Source organism: Colletotrichum fructicola, assembly GCF_000319635.2.
Source record: "Colletotrichum fructicola Nara gc5 chromosome Unknown KSG_Nara_v1_contig01, whole genome shotgun sequence".
Lineage (NCBI taxonomy): Eukaryota > Fungi > Ascomycota > Sordariomycetes > Glomerellales > Glomerellaceae > Colletotrichum > Colletotrichum fructicola.
Genome location: NW_027094051.1, coordinates 6,214,880 through 6,234,563, shown reverse-complemented (window position 1 = coordinate 6,234,563; position 19,684 = coordinate 6,214,880). Strand labels below are relative to the sequence as shown.

The 19,684-nt window shown below is 52.0% G+C and overlaps 5 protein-coding genes across 5 annotated transcripts; 2 read left to right on the top strand and 3 right to left on the bottom strand.

The window, feature by feature from the left end:
• Positions 1 to 102: 102 nt before the first annotated feature.
• On the top strand, positions 103 to 1,386 carry FCK3-0 (putative glycosyl transferase FCK3; the record flags this gene model as incomplete). The annotated part of the gene is made up of 2 exons (XM_032023876.1): positions 103 to 283; positions 335 to 1,386. The coding sequence occupies 2 exons, from the start codon at positions 103 to 105 to the stop codon at positions 1,384 to 1,386; spliced, it is 1,233 nt and encodes a 410-aa protein (XP_031879286.1).
• A 973-nt stretch (positions 1,387 to 2,359) lies between these two features.
• Positions 2,360 to 4,474, bottom strand: CGGC5_v001751 (uncharacterized protein; the record flags this gene model as incomplete). The annotated part of the gene is made up of 4 exons (XM_066150880.1): positions 2,360 to 2,422; positions 2,484 to 2,925; positions 2,979 to 3,625; positions 3,680 to 4,474. The coding sequence occupies 4 exons, from the start codon at positions 4,472 to 4,474 to the stop codon at positions 2,360 to 2,362; spliced, it is 1,947 nt and encodes a 648-aa protein (XP_066009787.1).
• Positions 4,475 to 7,387: 2,913 nt separating this feature from the next.
• gloL-0 (Highly reducing polyketide synthase gloL) lies at positions 7,388 to 15,295 on the top strand (the record flags this gene model as incomplete). Its single annotated transcript, XM_032023873.1, has 7 exons — positions 7,388 to 8,115; positions 8,172 to 8,478; positions 8,530 to 8,585; positions 8,651 to 13,094; positions 13,147 to 13,431; positions 13,488 to 13,903; positions 13,954 to 15,295. 7 exons carry the CDS (start codon positions 7,388 to 7,390, stop codon positions 15,293 to 15,295), a joined length of 7,578 nt encoding a protein of 2,525 aa, XP_031879385.1.
• A 1,143-nt stretch (positions 15,296 to 16,438) lies between these two features.
• On the bottom strand, positions 16,439 to 17,165 carry CGGC5_v001749 (uncharacterized protein; the record flags this gene model as incomplete). The annotated part of the gene is made up of 3 exons (XM_032023872.2): positions 16,439 to 16,720; positions 16,789 to 16,920; positions 16,974 to 17,165. 3 exons carry the CDS (start codon positions 17,163 to 17,165, stop codon positions 16,439 to 16,441), a joined length of 606 nt encoding a protein of 201 aa, XP_031879379.2.
• A 334-nt stretch (positions 17,166 to 17,499) lies between these two features.
• On the bottom strand, positions 17,500 to 19,633 carry atnN-11 (Aspercryptin biosynthesis cluster-specific transcription regulator atnN; the record flags this gene model as incomplete). The annotated part of the gene is made up of 2 exons (XM_032023871.1): positions 17,500 to 19,273; positions 19,584 to 19,633. 2 exons carry the CDS (start codon positions 19,631 to 19,633, stop codon positions 17,500 to 17,502), a joined length of 1,824 nt encoding a protein of 607 aa, XP_031879380.1.
• Between the last annotated feature and the right edge of the window lie 51 nt (positions 19,634 to 19,684).

Genomic DNA, 19,684 nt, shown 5'->3' with positions numbered 1-19,684 from the left:
GATCAAACATTTCGTGTCGGGCTTCATAAATAGCTATTGTGCTAGGAGCAATTCTCAAGATGCTGAAACTGATGTCTTAGCTACCATGCGAATGTGTTAATCATGGGGTCTCTGAGCAACGATCGCAAGTTTTCCATCCCGGAGAAGTACCGAGACTCTCTGGAAATTTCTGATTTCGTTGATACAAGATCCGAAGACGAGATCCTCAAGCAACTCAGTCAACATGTCCCCGTCACATCTGAGAAAAACATGTGGGCCTTTTGGGACACCGGTCTGATGAACAGTATGATGCAACTTTCTTACCGTGTGGATAATCGCTGACACACAAACACAGCACCCCTTTGGGCCCGGCGCAACGTGGTTGACTGGGTCCGGATCTGCGGGCCGGATTGGACTGTCCGTGTTCTCGACAACGTACCGGAGTCGCCGAACTATGTTCTCAAGTATCTTCCTGCCGACCTCTTTCCTAATGCTTTCGTCGATCGTACGATGAAAGGACCATGGGCTGGGCAGCATAGTGCAGACTTCATACGAGGTGCCGCTCTGTACACTTACGGCGGCGTATGCATGGACGTGGGCAGCATATTGATCCGTCACATTGACCGCATTTGCTGGGAGGAACTCGCCAACCCCAACACACCTTACCAGATTGCCCTTCCGCTCATTTACGACCAAGTGTGGGCGAATCACTTCATTGCTGCGCGGAAAGGAGATCCTTTCATCAAGCTCTGGCATGACCTGATCATCCACATTTGGACCGGGCGCAAGGAGTCTTCCGGCATGTTGAGCCATCCTCTGCTCGAGTTCGCCAAGGACGAGACTTTTGAAGTTGTAGACAATGCGAACCTTACCTGGGATTGGAAGGTCTCTCCTCAGACTGCCATGGAGTACATCTGGCAGGTTCTGGCATGGGTTCGGCTGTGCCTCACCAACGACGCAGGAGATGGTTTCTCCGGGACCGATTATTGGTGCGACAAAGTGCTCGTCTTCGATACCGTCTGCGAAGACTGGCCTGGTGAGATGATCCTCGGGTTTGCCGGGAGTGGCCAAAAGCTACTGGACATCTTCGCCATGCCCGTTGATGGCGAACGACATTACTTGGAGTCTGAGCAGTACAAGTTGGCTGAGGAGGTGGTGTGGACTATCTTGACAAGTGCCAGCCTGCAGAAAGTTACACGCGCAAGAGGGTTGACTCACTCACCCCACCTCGGCACTCTGTGGGACTTGCCAGAGAATATTGGCAAAGACCAGGCTCCGGGCACTTTTGCCGACTTGCTCCGCTATGGAAGTGTTCATTTCCGGCAGACAAGAGAGAACATTGCAACTCTTGAACCCCCAAGACCCATTGACGATAACATGCTCAACAAGGGTCTTTTTGAGGTGTAGGACACCGACGTCGTTCATGGCTTTGGGGGGAACTTAGATATCGGTTTAGATTTATGGAGGAATACATCAAGTTTGCCAAGCCGGGATTTTGTTCATTAGGTTTCTTTAGAGTATTCAAACGTTTTGATTTCTACCTATGAATCATCTCAGACTCATTAGTTAAGGACTTCGCTTCGGTCATTTCCCTGTAAGCGTCCTACCAGATGGTTTGGCCAATGAACATCCCACTGCGCCAGGCATAATATCCAATTTGGCACAGTTGTAGCTGCGGGTGAGTTCCGTCTAGGTAAATGCAAGAAGCAGGGTGAATACCCATGAGTCGATAACATTGGCGTCCGGGTGTATTGGCGCTGTGGAGCCATCATTATCCAAATGGAATCGTCGACAGCAACCGGTCTTTCTTATCTCCATCTTGCGTACTTTGAGTATTAGTCTTGTTTCGAGAATTTTCTGCAATAGCTGGTCAATCAATGATCGAAAAGAAATGCGTCATCAGTGCTTGTATTCTCAACAACCAATAAGGTACAATGTGCAATTCGGGGCGATGCTTTCGAACAAGGCCAGTAGATCATGCCCATGTTGGCTAACCGAAGGAGCCAGCTGAAAGAAGGTTTGGGCTGTAGGATTCCGTCCGTTTCTTGGCCTTTTCCAAGTGATGGAATAAGCCTGGATCAAAAATAGACAAGACCGGAGCACGGAGCCCATTCTGGTTGAAACTTGCATCACCCATTGAGCAATCCACGCTGGGCTCTGTTCAATCTCCATTGGAAGCATCAGGCTCCGAGCTGATCGCTAAGAGGAGGCAAGCTTGATGTACATTTGCTGAGCTCAAAGTTACAATGGGTGTTGCGCGAAAATAATGAATACGTCAGATGATAAATGTCATTCTATTCAGTCAACCATAGAGCCTTAGTCAAAGCCAAACCGACACGCCCGCTCAGTTTTCAAAAATCACCCCTCTGGTGATCTGCAACTAGTCATAACTCTTCTTGGTGAAGCAACTCCGTCTCTTGTACCCGATCAGCATGGATATCGCCTGTAAGATTGTAATGATCCCATAGCCCTTTGTCCACGTTTGGCGAAAAGTCATCAAATACCATCAGATCATTGGTTCTGGAAAAGCCGGTAAAAGCGTTGGTACCATTCTCCCACATAGTCATCAGCGTATCCAGGTCTTCGTGCAGATGCAAAGCATCCTGTGTGTTGATGACTGTTTGTCCATTGAAGACTCTTGGTCTTGAATGCTCCAACTCCGTTTGACTCTGTATTTGTGTTGGCGAAGCCTCCGTGGTGTGAAGTACCACTTCCGGAGAAGAAGTTGCGTCTCGACTGTAGACAATGTCATGGGCGAGACGTGTAAGAATTCTGACGAAGCTGCAAAATCGGACAACGTAAGAATTCTCTGTCGCGAACATGGAGACATTTTGGAGTGATGTCAAGAGAAAGTTCAGTAGTTCGAGGTCACCCACGGGGAATTGTGGATCTTCGAACTGGCTAGCAAAATGAAAGATGACGTTTGTGGGCAAGGATACAATCAGCCTGCGAAACTTTAGTTCCTATTCCTAAATACCTTGGTATGCAGGAGCTCCTACCATGCAAAACTAGGGTAATGGTCGTGGTTTGACGTTGCGTTCCAAAGTTGTTGGAGAAGTTGGAGACTTGTGCGACAGTCGTCAAGAAGCAAGGCTCTTGCCTCTGGCTCTCTGACGAAAGGCCACATCAATCTCATCCGGGCAAAATGAAGAGGAATATCCAGCTCTAGCTTTGAGCAAAACGGAGAGCCTGTGCCGAGTGAGTCGTCTTGCTCTTCAAGACGATAAGCGGCTCTCCACTCCTCTAGTCGTTCTCGGATGGCTCTCGCTTTTATTGCGATGTGGTCCTGCATGGCGGCGTTTCTGGAGTAAAATACTGTGTACAGGTCGTCTTCAATTTGCGCAAGAGAAAACTTCGCGTCCATAAGGGAGGGTGGCTCTTCCGACAATCTCATCGATTCAGTTGTAGTCACCACGTCGGTGGAGGCGCTGGGCAACGAACCAATGTTCCAGCAGACTGCCTTATCAAGACAGTACAGACACTGTAAAACATTTCTTCGTTCTTGAACTTCTTCGGAACTTAGGCTGGATGCTGTCAATGAGGACGCTTGTGGCTGGTACAAGCCCATGGACTTGGCTACGTGGGCTGCCAAAGTCAATGCAAGATTGAAAACATCCTCAGAAAGCCACATCTGGGCGACAAAACACTGTGCTCAAAGGTCAGCGAAGTAGCTTTCAGTGGCCTCCCTTGCAATACCCACCAAAGATAGCAGAGCTTGGACGTTCACCAGGCGAGGGCTGAGAAGCTGCTCAACCTGGACCATGGCGCGATTGGCATTGCCGATGAAAGATTGGATAAGCTCGACATCAATTGATTCCGTGATTGGTTCCAGGTTGGATGGTGAGGTGCTCTTCGCCTGCGAGTGCAACGCTTTGGCTGACAGCGTCAATAGTACCATGTTATTGGCACAGATGGCAAACGGCCGGTTGTATGCGGGGTTGGCCTCCGCACGGGAAGCGTCCATCAGGCGGCGGAATCCCTCCCGGGTGAAGATGGGCAAATGGGAGTTGATCGACTCAAAATAAGGCTCAATCAGGGCCTCGACGATCAGCATCGGAGGAGCCTTGATTGCTGAGGCGTCATGTGTGCTGGGATACAGTGGCTGGCCCGTGCTGTAGCCGAGTTCCTTGATCATCTCGCGGGCTGCCGCCGCATTGGTTCCGGCGCCTTCGGGTTCTGGTATTGTAAGTTCATCAATGTTGTGGATTAGTGACAATAAGGAAGACGGCCCAATACAGCGTTCATGTCCCTGGGCGTCGCGGACGATATGATACCCAAGAGAGGACATGTCAGACACTACCGAGCTGCTGCTGCTGCTGATGGTGCTGCTGCCATGGTTGGATGTACCTCTTGGTGGGCTGCAGCCGGTACCTGTGAATGCAACAACGTCTTCGCTGGCTAATCCAAGGCGACTTGTCATGCTTGAGTCAAGCCGTTGAAGAGAGCGTTGTATGCCGGAAATGTTGCCTTCGATCAGTCGAAGACGTTCTCCCATATTGGAGATAGATTTGTTCCTGCATAGCGCGTCAATCATCTGAAATCAGGGCTACAACTTGAGTTCATGTCCATGCTCTCGGGGCAGTGATCCACCAATCTGACAGGTAAAAAGAATTGACTTACAGCATCACAGTCTGATTTGGTTTCTTGCCATGACCAGACCAATTGCAATCGAGATTCATGCGAGTGCAATTGGAGCAATTGGGTCGCTCTTTTCCGCAGCGAATTTTCTTGATTCGACATTGGTCGCATGCTAAATCATGATTTACCCGTCAGTGGTTGGCCTTCAATTCCCGAATCCCCAGTGTGCCTAGGTCTAAGCACTGGGCTATAACGTTCAACATACCTAGATGATCTCGGGTATCTGAAGTGTTGTCCTGCTTATTGTTAGCCAATATGAAATGGCATGCGAATGCGAAGTAGAATGAATGCGCTCTGCCTCAGCCTTTGCGAATGCGACAAAGAAAGTTCAAGGAGCAGCTCACTTCGACAGGGCCGGAGCCGGCCCTCGATCGTTTCTTCTGTGGCATGGTGACGTAGCCGAGGTCGGTGCAGGCGGTAAACCAGCCAACGAATATCAAGGCCCAGTGCGTCTATCATTCACCGCTCGTCTTCTAATTGTATGTGAAATGCAACGCGGTGATGGCTAGCGGCTTGCGTGGACCTGTTGTGGAACCGCGCGGAACTTGGAACCCGCGTCTTATATCAAAGAAGCTTTGGAAGTTGTATGGCATCTCGTCCCTAAGGCCAACAGAAGGGCGTAGGCACAGCGGCTCGACCTGCTGCCGACGAGGTGGCACATTTGAGAGAGCTTGAGCCACTCAGATAGCTCCTGGTTGCCGCGTGTGGAGTCCGCTCACACCAAATCACACTACAGTAGGTCCTTTCGGTGTCCAAAGGGATGAACACTTACTGAATCCTTCGAGGCAGAAGCATCAGAGACGGAGCTCTAGGAAGAGACAGGATCGTTGGCTGTATTGGGGGCATACAGTGGTGTCTTGGCAGCCTTCTTGGCGGCTTTGTAACAGTGCGAACTCCAACGGGCACGCCGTCGCCGTCCACATTCGTGGGTAGCATTGCAGATATCCTTCTGTGGGCCACACCAACACTCTCTTTACTTTTGTGTTGCTCTCTAGTACTCTATGGCCCCCCTAAGAAGACGTCCAGCTAGCGTCTCGGCTGTGGCGCGGCATGCGTCTAATCATCCAACTGTTGAGACGACAGATGCCTATTTGATCGACCAACTGCCGCTCTGGAGGGCATCATTCCCAATTTGGAGGGGTAAGCGAGGAAGGAGCCGTTCGGACGAACGAGCCACCAGTCGGCGTCGTTGCTGATCTGCCTGATCTGTCGGCCGCCAAACAATTAGGATCTTTTGTAGAAAAGCCAATGGCGGGACGCCCCGCCCTTTTCTCCGTGCTGCTCCAACAGGGTCATGTTTTTCGCGATGAGATGGGACCAACTTCCAACACGTCACCGCTGAGTGATGCATATGTATGTGAGTCGACAGAGTAAGATGTAATGTAATGATGGCTATGTGCCCAGCCAATTCTCGCCCTACCTGTCCCACTGCGCTAAGCCCTGTCGCTAGCAACTATTGAGTGAGCACCAAAATAGCTACAGTTGCCCCTTGTTGAGTGAATATGATCATTGCCCAATTTGTCTGAGATTTGCATGAGGCTGTCTCCTTTGGTTTCTAGTCACACATAACCCCCACGGATTTTCCAAAATAACGGCGTTAAGACAAGTGTCTTTGAGGATAAAGCTTGATCATCTGAAGTTGCAGCAGTCAGATCAAATGCGCGCCAAGCATGCCCAGCCCCCTTGATGTAAATTACACAGCTGGAAATTGTACATCTCATGCTTAGATTATTTGAAAACTCCGTTGCAACTCGTTTTCGAGACCAAAATGAAACCGAAATATGCTGTATTTCGTCCGTCCGTCGCAGACCGGCTAAACTCCTCTCGCATCATACGAGAGTTTGGTTCATGATGGCACAATGAGGCGTATAAAACCTGGCTCTCGCAATCCTTCAGTCTGGGCATAAGAAAAAGGCGCAATTAGGTACCTTTGAGAGTGTGACGAGCTGACTGACTAATTATGAGCGTCATGATCCTTTAGCCTGGGCGCATCTCACGGTCATGCCGCCAAGAAAACTATCCCACGTTGGCGCTTGCACAGCATGTTTATCAGCGGCCGCGTAACTGGCCCGCGGAACCCGCAGTTTCTGAAGAAACACCTTGCAATTCCAAGCATTTTCTAGTATTCTCCTTTCAACGACCTTCCATATCTGTTGCCTAATTCTCGGAGACTTTACCTGTTGATGGTGACGGGATCCGCTGCTCACAGCCCTTTTCCCGTTCACGTTGCTTCGGCACCGCCGCCTGAGGCTTTGGGGGCTTTTGGGTTAATACACTTCGGATTCCGTTTCCGTTTCCCCCTCGGTCCGATTGTTGGAGTTTGCGCTCGTCTCTAGAGAAATTGCACCGTACCTATTCTACTTCTCTTGTTGTCTATCCTAGCTGAAGAGGAGACGCCTGCGCCAAGATGCTGCTTACTTCGGGTCTGAGATATGAGGCGCATTCCGGGCAGAATTCCACCGTCTCACGCCGGGGAATCGCAAGATAGACCGGTTACCAAAAGGGTTCCGGGTTCATCACGGCAGACTGGAGATGTGATCCGGATAGACGATGTTGGAGCAATCGCGGAGAAAGCCGAACTGTATCGAGCATTCGGTTCATGATATTTCACATACGCTTCCAGCAGTTATAAGACGTTTGGAGTGCGTCGTAAGACCCAGAAGACTTATCCTTAGACACGAAGCATCTGCCTCTACATTCGCTCTCACACGCTCCACATCACCCTTTCAGCGACAGGTTAAAGTCCCGTACATACTCAAAGTCTTTCGCAATGGCTCTCATGGCAATCAATGGAACCTACACGGTTGGATCCGAAAGGACCACTGCAGCTAGTCATGACAACCACGCCCATGGTGTTGATGGCACTGATCATGCAGACGGCCATGGTACAGCCGCCACAGCTGAGCCCTCGAACGGCCATGCACCGCATTTCGGGTCCTCTCCCAGCAGTGCAGTTGATGAGACCAATAACATCAACCGCCCTATCAACTCTCCCGCCAGCCGCGATGATCAGCCGATTGCCATCTGCGGTATGGCGTGTCGCCTGCCTGGTGGCCTGCACACGCCTCAGCAGTTGTGGGACTTTCTCCTCGCCAAAGGGGATGCGCGAACTCGTGTTCCAGAGTCCCGTTACAACGTCGATGCATTCTATGATCCCTCGGGCAGACCTGGTACGGTCAAAACTGAGTATGGCTACTTCCTCGACTACGACCTTAGCAAGAGTGATGGGGCCTTCTCCAGTTTCGTTCGAGGAGCAACTGAGAGAGAGGACCCTCACCAGCGCCAGATGAGTGAAGTAGCCAGAGAGTGTATCGAAGATGCTGGCGAGGCCAATTATCGCGGCAAACTCATTGGATGCTACGTCGGCAGCTTTGGGGAGGATTGGTGTGAAATGTTCGCCAAAGACACTCAGCAACACGGTCTTTACAGAGTTGCCGGCTATGGTGACTTCATGCTTTCCAACAATGTCGCCTATGAGATGGACCTCAAAGGCCCAAGGTGCGTTCATGCTGGCAGGGTGCACACTTCACGGCGGTTTACTGATATTCTTCTAGCATGACCCTTCGAACCGGATGTTCTGCTGCTCTCGTTGGCCTTCATGAGGCGGTGTCTGCCATACAGAGAGGCGATTGCACCTCTGCCATCGTTGGCGGTGTCAACCTCATTCTGGCGCCTGGTATGACGCAGGCAATGACGGAGCAGGGGGTCCTCTCTGTAGATGGCTCGTGTAAGACTTTCTCATCGGAGGCAAATGGCTACGCCCGTGGCGAGGCGGTCTGCGCCGTCTATCTGAAGCCCCTGGACGCCGCGCTCAGAGATGGAAACCCTGTACGTGCGGTCATCAAGGGAACTGCCACGAATGTAAGCTTCAATACTGTTATGCGATCATTCCGAGAACTAACCTGTCTCCAGTTTGATGGTCGAACCAATGGTATCTCGCTTCCCAGCACTGAGGCTCACGAGGCTCTGTAAGTAACTCTTTGGGTTCAATGCGCGTATCACTTTGTTCTAAGGCTGACCAATATCTGTACAGGATGAGACAAGCTTACGCCCGAGCTGGTATCACTGACTTTTCGGACACCACATTCGTCGAGTGCCACGGCACTGGTACTCCTATTGGTGACCCCATCGAAGCGGGCGCTGTGGCTCGTGTTTTTGGCGGTTCACAGAATGGCGTCTATATCGGCTCTGTCAAGCCTAATCTTGGTCATTCCGAGGGAGCTTCTGGTCTGACTTCGCTCATCAAGACGGTAATGGCTCTCGAGAACCGAACGATTCCTCCGAATATCAAGTTCACCCCGCTCAACCCTAGTATCCCGTTCGAGGAACGCAACATCAAGATTGCTGCTGAGCCTCTTGCGTGGCCTGAAGATGGCTACGAGCGAGCTAGTGTCAACTCTTTTGGAATCGGTGGAACCAACGCTCATGCCATCCTCGAATCAGCAAGGTCGCAGGGAATCGCTGCCACCAAGCCATCGGTTGACACCAGTGAGCCCCAGCTGCTTCTATTCTCCGCCAACTCCTCAGAATCACTGAAGAAGATGACGGAAACGTATCAGTCCTTCGTCCAAAACAACGCGGAGAAGCTCGACCAGATTGCATACACGCTGGCGAACGGAAGAGAACACCACTCATACCGAAGCTTCGCAATTGCTAGCAAAGGCGGCAGCATTGCTCCTTCTGTTTCATCTAGAGCACCACAACAGGCTCCCAAGATTGTGATGGTCTTCACTGGTCAGGGAGCTCAGTGGCCCGCGATGGGCAGCGAGCTCCTTCAGCAAGACAACTCCGTTTTCCGCCCGACTATCCGTAGGCTCGATGGTTACCTACAAGACGCACTCGGTAGTTCAGAATTCTCTATTGAGAAAGAGCTCCTCAAGAAGGGCAAGAGGAGTCGCCTTGATCTTGCCGAGGTCTCTCAGCCCCTCTGCACCGCGGTCCAGCTTGGCCTGGTCGACAGTCTCGCTTTGGTCGGCGTAAAGCCTGCCGCAGTTGTTGGCCACTCTAGTGGTGAGATAGCTGCCGCCTATGCTGCAGGTGCTCTGACGGCTCGAGATGCTATCATCGTGGCTTTCTACCGCGGCTTCGTAGCGAAGCTTCAAAAGAAAGCGGGAGCTATGGCAGCGATTGGTCTCGGTTGGGACGACGTCAAGCCTTACCTTGAGAATACCACAGCTACTGTTGCATGTGAGAACTCTCCCAGCAGTGTCACCATCTCGGGCGACACCGATGCTGTTGAAACAGTTGTCAAGAAGATCAAGGAGTCCCCACCGAACGGACAAGAAGTTCTTGCCCGGCTGCTGAAGGTGGACAAGGCCTACCACTCCCACCACATGGCTGAGGTTGGCGAGCAGTACATGGCGCTCTTGAAAGGTATTCAAAGCCGAAGCCCCAACAGAGATTGCCTTTTCTACAGCAGTGTCGGCGGCGATCTACTTGAGGAGGGTCAGACACTTGGTCCGCGGTACTGGCAGAGCAACCTAGAGAACCCCGTTCTGTTCGCGACGTCTGTCTCCAAGATTCTCCACAACAAGGATCTTGGTAGGCCAGCATTCCTGGAAGTTGGTCCCCATGCCGCCATGGGCGGTCCTCTGCGCCAAATCATGGCAAAGACTAATGCTTCTCATCCGTACATTTCTTCCATGATGCGCAATCAGGACTGCGTTGAAAGCTACCTCTCCGCGATTGGAAAGCTGCACCAACTCAACGTGAGCATAGACTTCAAGAAATTGATGCTAAGGGACGAGACACCGACTTATCTCCCCGACCTACCAAGGTACGCCTGGGACCATGAGGAGAGCTACTGGTATGAATCCCGGTTGTCCAAGGAATGGCGTCACCGGAAGTTCCCATACCATGAGCTCCTAGGTGTACGAATTGCCGAGAGCACCGATATTGAACCCTCGTGGCGAAATGTGTTTCATCTTGAGCATTCGGCCTGGATCCGCGACCACGTTATCGTCGAGGACATCGTGTTCCCCTTTGCGGGCTACATTGCCATGGCTGCTGAAGCAGTACGACAGGTCACTGGCGTTGAGGATGGCTATGCTCTCCGCCATGTTGTTGTCAGCACTGCCCTGGTTGTCACTGATGATAAGCCCGTCGAACTCATCACAACTATGCGTCCTCACCGTCTGACGGACACTCTCGACGCACAGTGGTGGGAGTTCACGATCTCGTCTCACAACGGGTTGGCCTGGACCAAACATTGCGTTGGGCAAGTCAAAGCTCTCGAGCGCAATGGCGGTAACGCTGCTGGGGAGGTTGCCTATATGGCACGGAATGTTGGGTCTCGCAAGGCGTACAACATGATGCAACAGGCTGGTCTTTGCTACGGGCCAAACTTCCAGGTTTTGCAAGACATTAAGACGGGTACCGTTGACCCGACTGCGGCAGCGAAGGTTTACCGGCCCAAGTTCTGTGCTGAGTCCCCCAGCAAAATGGCCCGATACCATCTTCATCCGATCCTCGTGGATGCCTGTCTTCAGATTCTCAGTCTAGCCGCCACCAAGGGGTACACCAAGAAGCATGGCATGGTGATTCCTACCCTGATTGAAGAGATCAAGGTGTACCGAACCGAGACCGACATTGATATCTCTTCTTCAGCTAGCGTTAATGGCGTTGGCGCTATCGTCGGCCGCGCCGATTGTGTCGACTCTGCTGGCGAGACCGTTCTACAGATGAAAGGTGCTTGCCTGTCTCCTCTTCCTGGCCAAGAGACGTCTGCGGATGCCAAGGACACGCATCCTACCGCCAGATACAAATGGACTCCCCACGTCGAGTTTCAAGATGAAGCCACTCTCGTCAAGCGTTCTGAGACGGATGACAACCGTACAGCTTACATGACTATTCTGGACGAGATTACTTGGGCCTGCTTGAACTACATTCAAGCACAGCTTCAAGGCCTCCAAACTCCGGTTCCGCATTTGAAGTTGTATCTCGACTGGGTGAATGATCAGATCTCAAGTGGTCTGCGAACGGAGAGCAAGGACTTGTTGAAGGTTATCACTGACAAGGCTCTCGCTTTGGAGAATACCCCGGCTGCTGGAGTAGCTTCCGCTATCGTCAAAGTAGCCAGCCGGATCACCACCATCTTCCAAGGCCAGGACAATCCTCTAGGTCTGCTGATTGAGGACAACAGCCTCAGTCACGTCAACTCACTACGGGACTTGGCTTTCGATTTTGCCCCCCTGGTCAGGCAGATCTCACACAGCAAGCCCAATTTGAAGATCCTGGAACTGGGCGGTGACACAGGTGTCCACACTGCAGACATTTTGAAGACTCTGGCGCTCGAAGACGGACGCGTAATGTACTCCAGCTACACATTCAGCGACTCCTCATCCGGCATGGTGAACGCAGCCAAGGAACAGTTCAAGCTCACGCCCAACATGCAATTTGCGACACTTGATATCAGCCGCGATCTGGTGGAACAGAACTTCGGCGGCGACGAGCAGTACGACGTCATTATCGCAACAAATGTGCTGCACGCGTCGCCCGCCTTGACTGATGCGCTTTCCAATGTTCGCAAGTTGCTTCGCCCCAGCGGCCGTCTTCTTCTCACGGAACTGTTCTCCAGCTCGAAGTGGATCAACCTGATCTTGGGCGTCCTTCCATGGTGGTGGAGCGCTCAGAAGGATGGCCGAGTCAACGAGCCCTATGCAGACACTGAGCACTGGGAGTCCGCACTGAGAAAGGCTGGTCTTGGTACATCGGCTATTTTGCCTGACTCCGAGCAGGAGTCGCTGCGTCGCAACAATTTCATGGTGGTGAAGCCTATCGACGACAAGGGCATCGAGGTCGCTGCGGCAGTCAACAACATTACACTGTTGGAGATTGCGAGGAGCGACAAGTCCGACTCGCTCGCCTTGACTCTTGATGCTTCTGGGTACAAGGTCACTCGACGTATTTTGGGAGATGAGGTTCCTCCAGGTGAAGATGTCATTGCTGTTCTCGACCAGCACTCGCCTTTCTTCAACAACCTCGATCAACAGCGATACGACGCTTTCAAGAAGCTTGTGGACACACTTAACACGAGCGGATCGCGGCTTCTCTGGGTTACTTCTTTGTGTCAAATGACTTGCGAAGACCCTTCATACAGCCAGGTCCTCGGGACCGCTCGTACTCTGAGATCCGAGCTGTCGGTTCGCTTCGCCACTTGCGAGGTTGACAACTTTGAAGCTTCAACAGGCCGTATCGTCGAAGTATTTGAGAAGTTCCAAAATGACTGTGTCAATGAGGACGACGAACTTGATCCCGACTATGAGTACTCAATCGTCGGCAATGTCGTCCATGTTGGGCGTTTCGCGCCATTCCCATTGGAGGATGAGCTCCTTGTGGCCGATGACTCCGGCCGCGTGGTATTGGAAACCAAGAAGCCGGGTATTTTGGCTGCGCTCACTTGGGTCCGTCGAGAGGCCCAGAAACTCGAGCGTGATCTAGTGGAGGTTCAGACATACTCTGCCGGGCTCAACTTCAGAGTAAGTTACTTCATTTCCACTCTCTCTGTGTCGATCTCTAACATGAACATAGGATGTCCTCAGTGCCAATGGCATCGTTGAAATTCCCGAAGAGGGGTTCGGGCTTGAAGCAGCCGGCATCGTCTCCGCAATTGGTCCTGAGGTCCAAGATCTTAAAGTCGGAGATCGGGTTTTCCTTTTCAGCCGCGGGTCTTTCTCAACCTCAGTCACGATTCCCGAGAATCTGTGTCAGAAGATTCCGGATGATCTGTCGCTTGAAGATGCTGCGACGATGCCTTGTGTGTACGCCACCGCTATGTACGCGCTCTTCAACATCGGACGGCTTCAGCGTGGACAAGTAAGTGCTTTCATCTGATTATTCATCTTACAAAACGGCTACTGATCACGATCTAGTCTCTTCTCATTCACAGCGCCTGCGGTGGAGTCGGCATCGCTGCCATTCAGCTCGCACGCATGGTTGGTGCCGACATCTATGTCACAGTCGGCAATGACGAGAAGGTCAGGTACCTGACAGAGACTTTCGACATGCCTCGAGACCGGATCTTCAACTCCCGCGACACCTCCTTTGTTGAAGGAATCAGCAATGCTACCCAAGGCAAGGGCATCGACGTGGTGCTCAACTCGCTCTCTGGCGATCTTCTGCACGCTACATGGCGATGTGTTGCTGAGTTCGGCACGATGGTAGAGATCGGAAAGAGAGATCTCCTCGGCTGTGGAAAGCTTGATATGGATGTTTTCCTCGCCAATCGATCTTACTGCTGTGTTGATCTCGACCAGATCTGCTTCAAGAGGCAAGCCCTCTGCAAAGAGTAAGTCAAGCGATCAGATTTGACGGATGTTTTTCTAAATCTTTTCTCAGGCTTTTGGAGTCCGTTGTTGAGGCCTACGAGGCCGGCCACATTCTTCCCATTCGACCCATTGAGATCTTCAGTGCATCCAAGATTAGGGAGGCTTTCCGCTACATGCAACAGGGCTTGCACATGGGGAAAATCGTCATCTCCATTCGCAACTCATCCGATGCCGCTCTCAACATGGACACCAGCACTGTCACGAGGAGAACATCTGCCAAACTCGACGAGTCAGCCTCGTATCTCTTGGTGGGTGGTCTGGGAGGTCTTGGTCGCGCCGTCTCCCGCTGGATGGTGGAGCACAACGCACGACACCTGGTATACCTCTCTCGAAGTGCCGGCAGCAATGATGAGGATAGGCACTTCATTCAGGAACTGGAAAGCATGGGTGGAAAGGTTACCTTGGTCAAGGGTAGCGTCGTTTCTGCCGAGGATGTTGAAAGGGCAGTCAAGCAAGCGCCGAACCTCAAAGGCATCCTCCAAATGTCTATGGTTCTGCGAGACCAAGCATGGGACAAGATGACTCTTGATGAGTGGACACAAGCAGCGTCACCGAAGGTCGAGGGAACTTGGAACCTGCACAATGCTACGGAGGGCATTGGCCTCGACTTCTTCGTTCTATTCTCATCCATCTCAGGTGTCATCGGTCAGCCAGGCCAAGCCAACTATGCCGCCGCCAACACCTTCCTGGATGCCTTTTCTCAGTACCGCTCAAGCAAGGGCCTTCCTGTCGTCTCCATCGACGTTGGGGCAGTCGATGACATCGGTGTCATTTCCAACAATGAGAATCTCCGAAGAGCCATGCTCGCCACCGGCGCGTACATGATAAAAGAAACAGAGCTTTTGGAAGCTGTCGGCGCGGCAATAATCATGTGCCGAAGCTCATCGGTAAACAGAAACTTCGTCCTTGGTCTGGCGTCCACGATACCGCTGAACAGCCCCAACAACCGCGCCCTGTGGAAGAAAGACATGCGGATGGCGGCTTATCGCAACATCAGCGGCGACGGTGACGGCGGGGCGGGTGCTGGCAGCGACACGATGAAGGCGCTTTTGGCGACGATTCGGCACGACGAGGCGGCTCTCAAGGATCCGGATACCGCGAAGACTTTGGCCTATGAAATTGGTAGGAAGCTATTCAGTCTTGTGCTGCGTAGTGACGATGAGATTCAGACGTCGGCCTCATTGGCTGACTTGGGCATGGATTCTTTGGTCGCTATTGAGATGAGGTCCTGGTGGAGGGCTACATTTGGATTCAATATCAGCATGTTGGAGCTTCTGGGCATGGGCAATTTGGATGCTTTGGGCGAGCATGCCGCTGATGGCTTATTGAAGGCGTTGAAGGGGGAGATTTAAGAAGAAGGAGGATCGTATTCAATTTGTGACTGTCTAGATTTTTGATTTTCAGAAACCACATTACTTGGCTTCTAGATCCGCTGTATATATTTAGCACCAACCAACTTCGCATGAATTGCTTTAGCACTCTTGTTTCGCGCGTAGTCTACTTCGGATCATTTCCCGTAATTTCGTTCTTCCAATGAGAAAGGTTGTGTTGGCAACTCATGACGAAATATCTGAACTTTCAAATAAAAGTGCGATGATTGCTGCAGCAACGCAACAAAGAACAATTAAGAGACTTATTGCCAGGCGCCTCGCGATGTCTCGCCATATGAGGTCGTCACTGCCAGCTTTCGTCACGCTGGTTCCAACTCCGGTAGTTCGGCTTGATTCGCCCTCAAACCATGGTCGCAAGTGTTCGCGAATGTCGTTTATCTACACCCTATCTTGGTTTCATTATACGTCCCGAAAAGGTTAATTAGCATCTGTAGCATACCGCACTTGTGGACGTTAACTTGAGCTTCTGCCCATCACTCTCATAATGAATGCATTTTCGACATAGTGGGCATGATACTCTATGCGGTCCTTCTGACCATCGAAGGCAAACCTTTTGTGCGCACTAGGAGCGATCAGCCAGTAAGCCACAGACGGACCGATTGGGCTTTTAGATGCACCTACCTGTAGACAAATGCTGTGTCCACACTGAGGGGTATGCATGGGTTGCAGAACCTCCAGGCAGATGTAGCAAGAGGTCTTTGCGATCGTTTCGTCGAGTAGCTTGCGGAGCCTGTCGTTTTCTTCCACGAGCTCCGCAAAGAGCCCGTGGACACTATTAGAGGCCTTGAGGCCTACTAGGTATTTCTCGACTGTGGCCATGATGCCGATTGCAAGTGGAAAAGATGGAATTCTATTTATCGCAGTCTAGAATTTATGTTTGATTGATGGCTCTTGAAGAAGTCTCTGGGCTCGATGTGGAACGTGAGGGAAAAGCAAGATCGAGTAGCAATCAAGGTGATTATGCCCACAGCCATAGAGGTTCACTCGCCACCTCATTGAGAAAGTGATAAAGCTTTCCAAATATTTCGATGACACCCTTAAGGTTTTCAACCCATTTTCACCTGGTCTAGCTGTTTAAGTTTGGGTTTCATGGTTCTTCTTGAGCTACAGCAATATAAATGTACCAACAATGAGGAGGAGAGCAGCCCAGTGGAACGGTTCCATCGTCTCATCAGTGGACTCGCAGTTGTCGTCGTCTTGGGACTTTCCCGCGAGCTCCAGTCTTCCCGGAACATCATCATCGGACTCGCAGTTCTTGTCGTCTTGGTAACTATCCTTGTGCTCCAGTCTTCTCGGGATAATCTCTGGGCTTGTCATAAGCTCTCCAGTCCCTGTGGACATGTTTTCCGCCGCCCACAGACGCAAAGGCTCGTAGATGTGATCTATCTGTACGAAAGCATCAGCTGGATTCTCAAGACATCGGCAACTACTTGTTTCAAAGATAGAAAACATACTGTGTACGAATGCGTAATTTCGGGAGGTCCTCCCCTTCCTGGTAGGTGAAAGTGGGTTATGACTTCTTGGCATAGAGGACACTTTGCCAATTGGATTTCCTCAGTGATGGCCATGAACATTGGCGATGCGCACTAGAAGAGACCAGTCAACATATGAGCCCAACATTATCTTGAGAAACACGTACCTTCATACAGATGCTATGTCCGCATTGTCCGACATACGTCCTTTGCAGAACATCCCAGCAGACACAGCAACGGCTGTCTCGGACTATATCCCGCAGGATATGCTGTGCCTTTCTCAGCTCACTAATCAGGTCACCCTTGTAGACCACGATGTCCTCGACACCAGTGATTGCATGCTTTTGTGATTTCGCCATGATGTCGGTGTTGTGGGGTTGGGATGGAAAGATGGAAGCGGATGCGATATTCTACATGCATATGCGAGAGATTGCTTCTTTAACGATTGTCAGTTGTCTTTCTCCGTAACGATCGTACACTTTGAATGACCTGGTAGACCTGCGCAAGAGCATTTGCGCAATTGGTTCACAACCTGGAGGGATAGACTTCGGACTTGGTCTGTCCTTGCAAAAACAAGTGACGATGTCTCATCCAGGATAACACGTCATTTTTCAAGATAGTCTAATGCTTTTTGAGTTTGCTAAAGAGTAGGGGCTATTTGTTCATAAGTCGTTTCGTTACTGATGAATAATGCTATTGTGAGGGTGCGCCCCTAGACACCCATCTTGCCAGCTCGTCGAGCTCATAGCTGCCACACCTAAGCATCAACCGCTGCGTGTATGGTACTTGCACTGTGGTCGAGTTGTCGCCATCGACGGGTCCTGCTAGATCCGCGAACCGCTGATCGGTGCTATAGTCCTTTACGCGCATCTCCTCGGCCGGCAGCGAGAACAGTGGCGCGTTCTCTCGATTTACCTCCTGTATCTTGACGTTGTGCTCCTGCTCTATCATTCGCTGCCCAACAAGGTGCAGGTTCCCAAGGGTGACGGGCTCTCTGCGTCCGGTGGCGAGTTCGCAGACAATGAGCCAGGCCTGATAACGGATGTCGAGCCAGCGACACTTGGAGATGACGAACTCCATCAATGGGAGATAGCTCATCTCAAAGTTGAAGCTGTAGAGCGACGAGTCTGGCGGAAGCTCTGGACACCTGGTGAGGATTTCCTGGGCGAGGCTTGTGATCCGTCTGAAGTGGGTCTTGAAGGAGTCGTACGCGGACTCGTCCGAGAACCGGCACACGCTGATGCACATTTTGGCGACCCAGTACTTCATCTCCGTCTCCATGCAAATGATCTCGGCGTGTGGTGGTAGGGGTTGGTCGGATCCGAGTCGTGGTTCGCGGATGAAGGCCGTGAAGGCGGCATGCCACTTGTCGAAAGCGTTGCACATGGCAGTCTGTTCGTCACTCATGACGGGGCCCCTTAGGCGTGAATCTGTCCAGGATTCGGGGCCTGCTGAGCGGATGTACCTGATGGCGTCTAGGATGATGGTGTCCATCGCGGACTGCGGTCGGTATATACTAAAGCTTTTGTCGAAAGGACCTAGATTGTATCTCGATGCGGGTCCATGGTTTAGGTTGAGGTTAGGAAAGCAAGGTCTGTCGTAGAAGCACATCTGGATGATGCTCAATCGATAGAACTTGGGAAGAACGTCCTCGATGGTCATTCGGGATAGCTCGCTATAATCCACGTTATTCAGGACTTCTATCCCCGTGGCAAGTTGTTCCATCGCCGCCCCCAGTCCTTCTCGCAAGAAGTCCACGGACATGAAGAGTAGGCAGCCACACAAAGTGACATTGACCTCGCTATTCTCCTTTGGGTCTGATTCGCCCTCGTCGTTATAGGGTTGAGGTGGCGTAAACGAGCTTGAAGATGTCTCTACTCTATTTCCATCCGGGAGCGGGGTGTTCGAGAGGCGGCCTGTCGATGGTAGACTGGTGGACGAGGAGCTCGCTGGGGAGTCGACGATACCTGCTAGGTTGAAAGGCGCTCTTGACTGGCCACTCATTGCCTGCGTGTCTACTCCGGGCTTTTGCTTGCGGGTGTTTCCCCCGAGTATGCCCAAAAGCCGGGTGTAAGGTTCAGGAACCCCAGGTGCATTGCCGTCGTCAGAGGCGTTGTCTGGCATGCCAGGCATGAGCGTCGAGATGGCAGCCATCGCTTCTCGGAACGCCGGCTCCGTCCTGCTCATGCGTGGGATGATGTCGGTCCACAGGTTTCCCTCCAGATGCCCGGGTATCATGGGCGCAATCTTCCGTCGGAAGTGCTCCATGATCTTCTCCTCGTCCATGTCGCCCTCCCACGCAGCCGATGCCTGAGCCAGAGCAGCGTTCAACTTTGTCGCCCGTGACCGGGCCCGGGCAAGGGCGCGGTTACTGGGGACGACGACGGCATAGCCATCGCATTTGCGGCCGGTGCTGGTGCATCGAAGGCAAGCGGGCTTTGCCTCGTCGCATTTCACCTTGCGCGACCTACGAGAAGACAAGCGTACGAATTAGAATGGCAATGTTTATTGGTAATCGGATGAAGTAACCGAGCACGTGAGCCGGACTCTCCGATCAGGCCGAGTGACCGAGAGGCAACTTGAACCGGTCGCCCGTCCGGCCTCCGCGACCTCGTCTCGGAGACTCTCCGTCACGGCGCGGGACCGTTCCAGACCGTCGGGTCTGGCAAACGACGTCATGCGGGCTTTTTGGGGCACCGGGAATTGAGATGCCGCCGGGCGGAACCGAGTCGAAGGCCGAGAGTTCGAGGGTAGTCGAAGAAAGAGCAGGTACTTACTTGCAGGTCAGACAGCCGGTTCGAACCTTTGGCTGGCCCTTTCTTGTCATTGTTGCTCGCTGTCCAACTCGAACAGGCACATGGAGAGGAGAGAAAAGAAG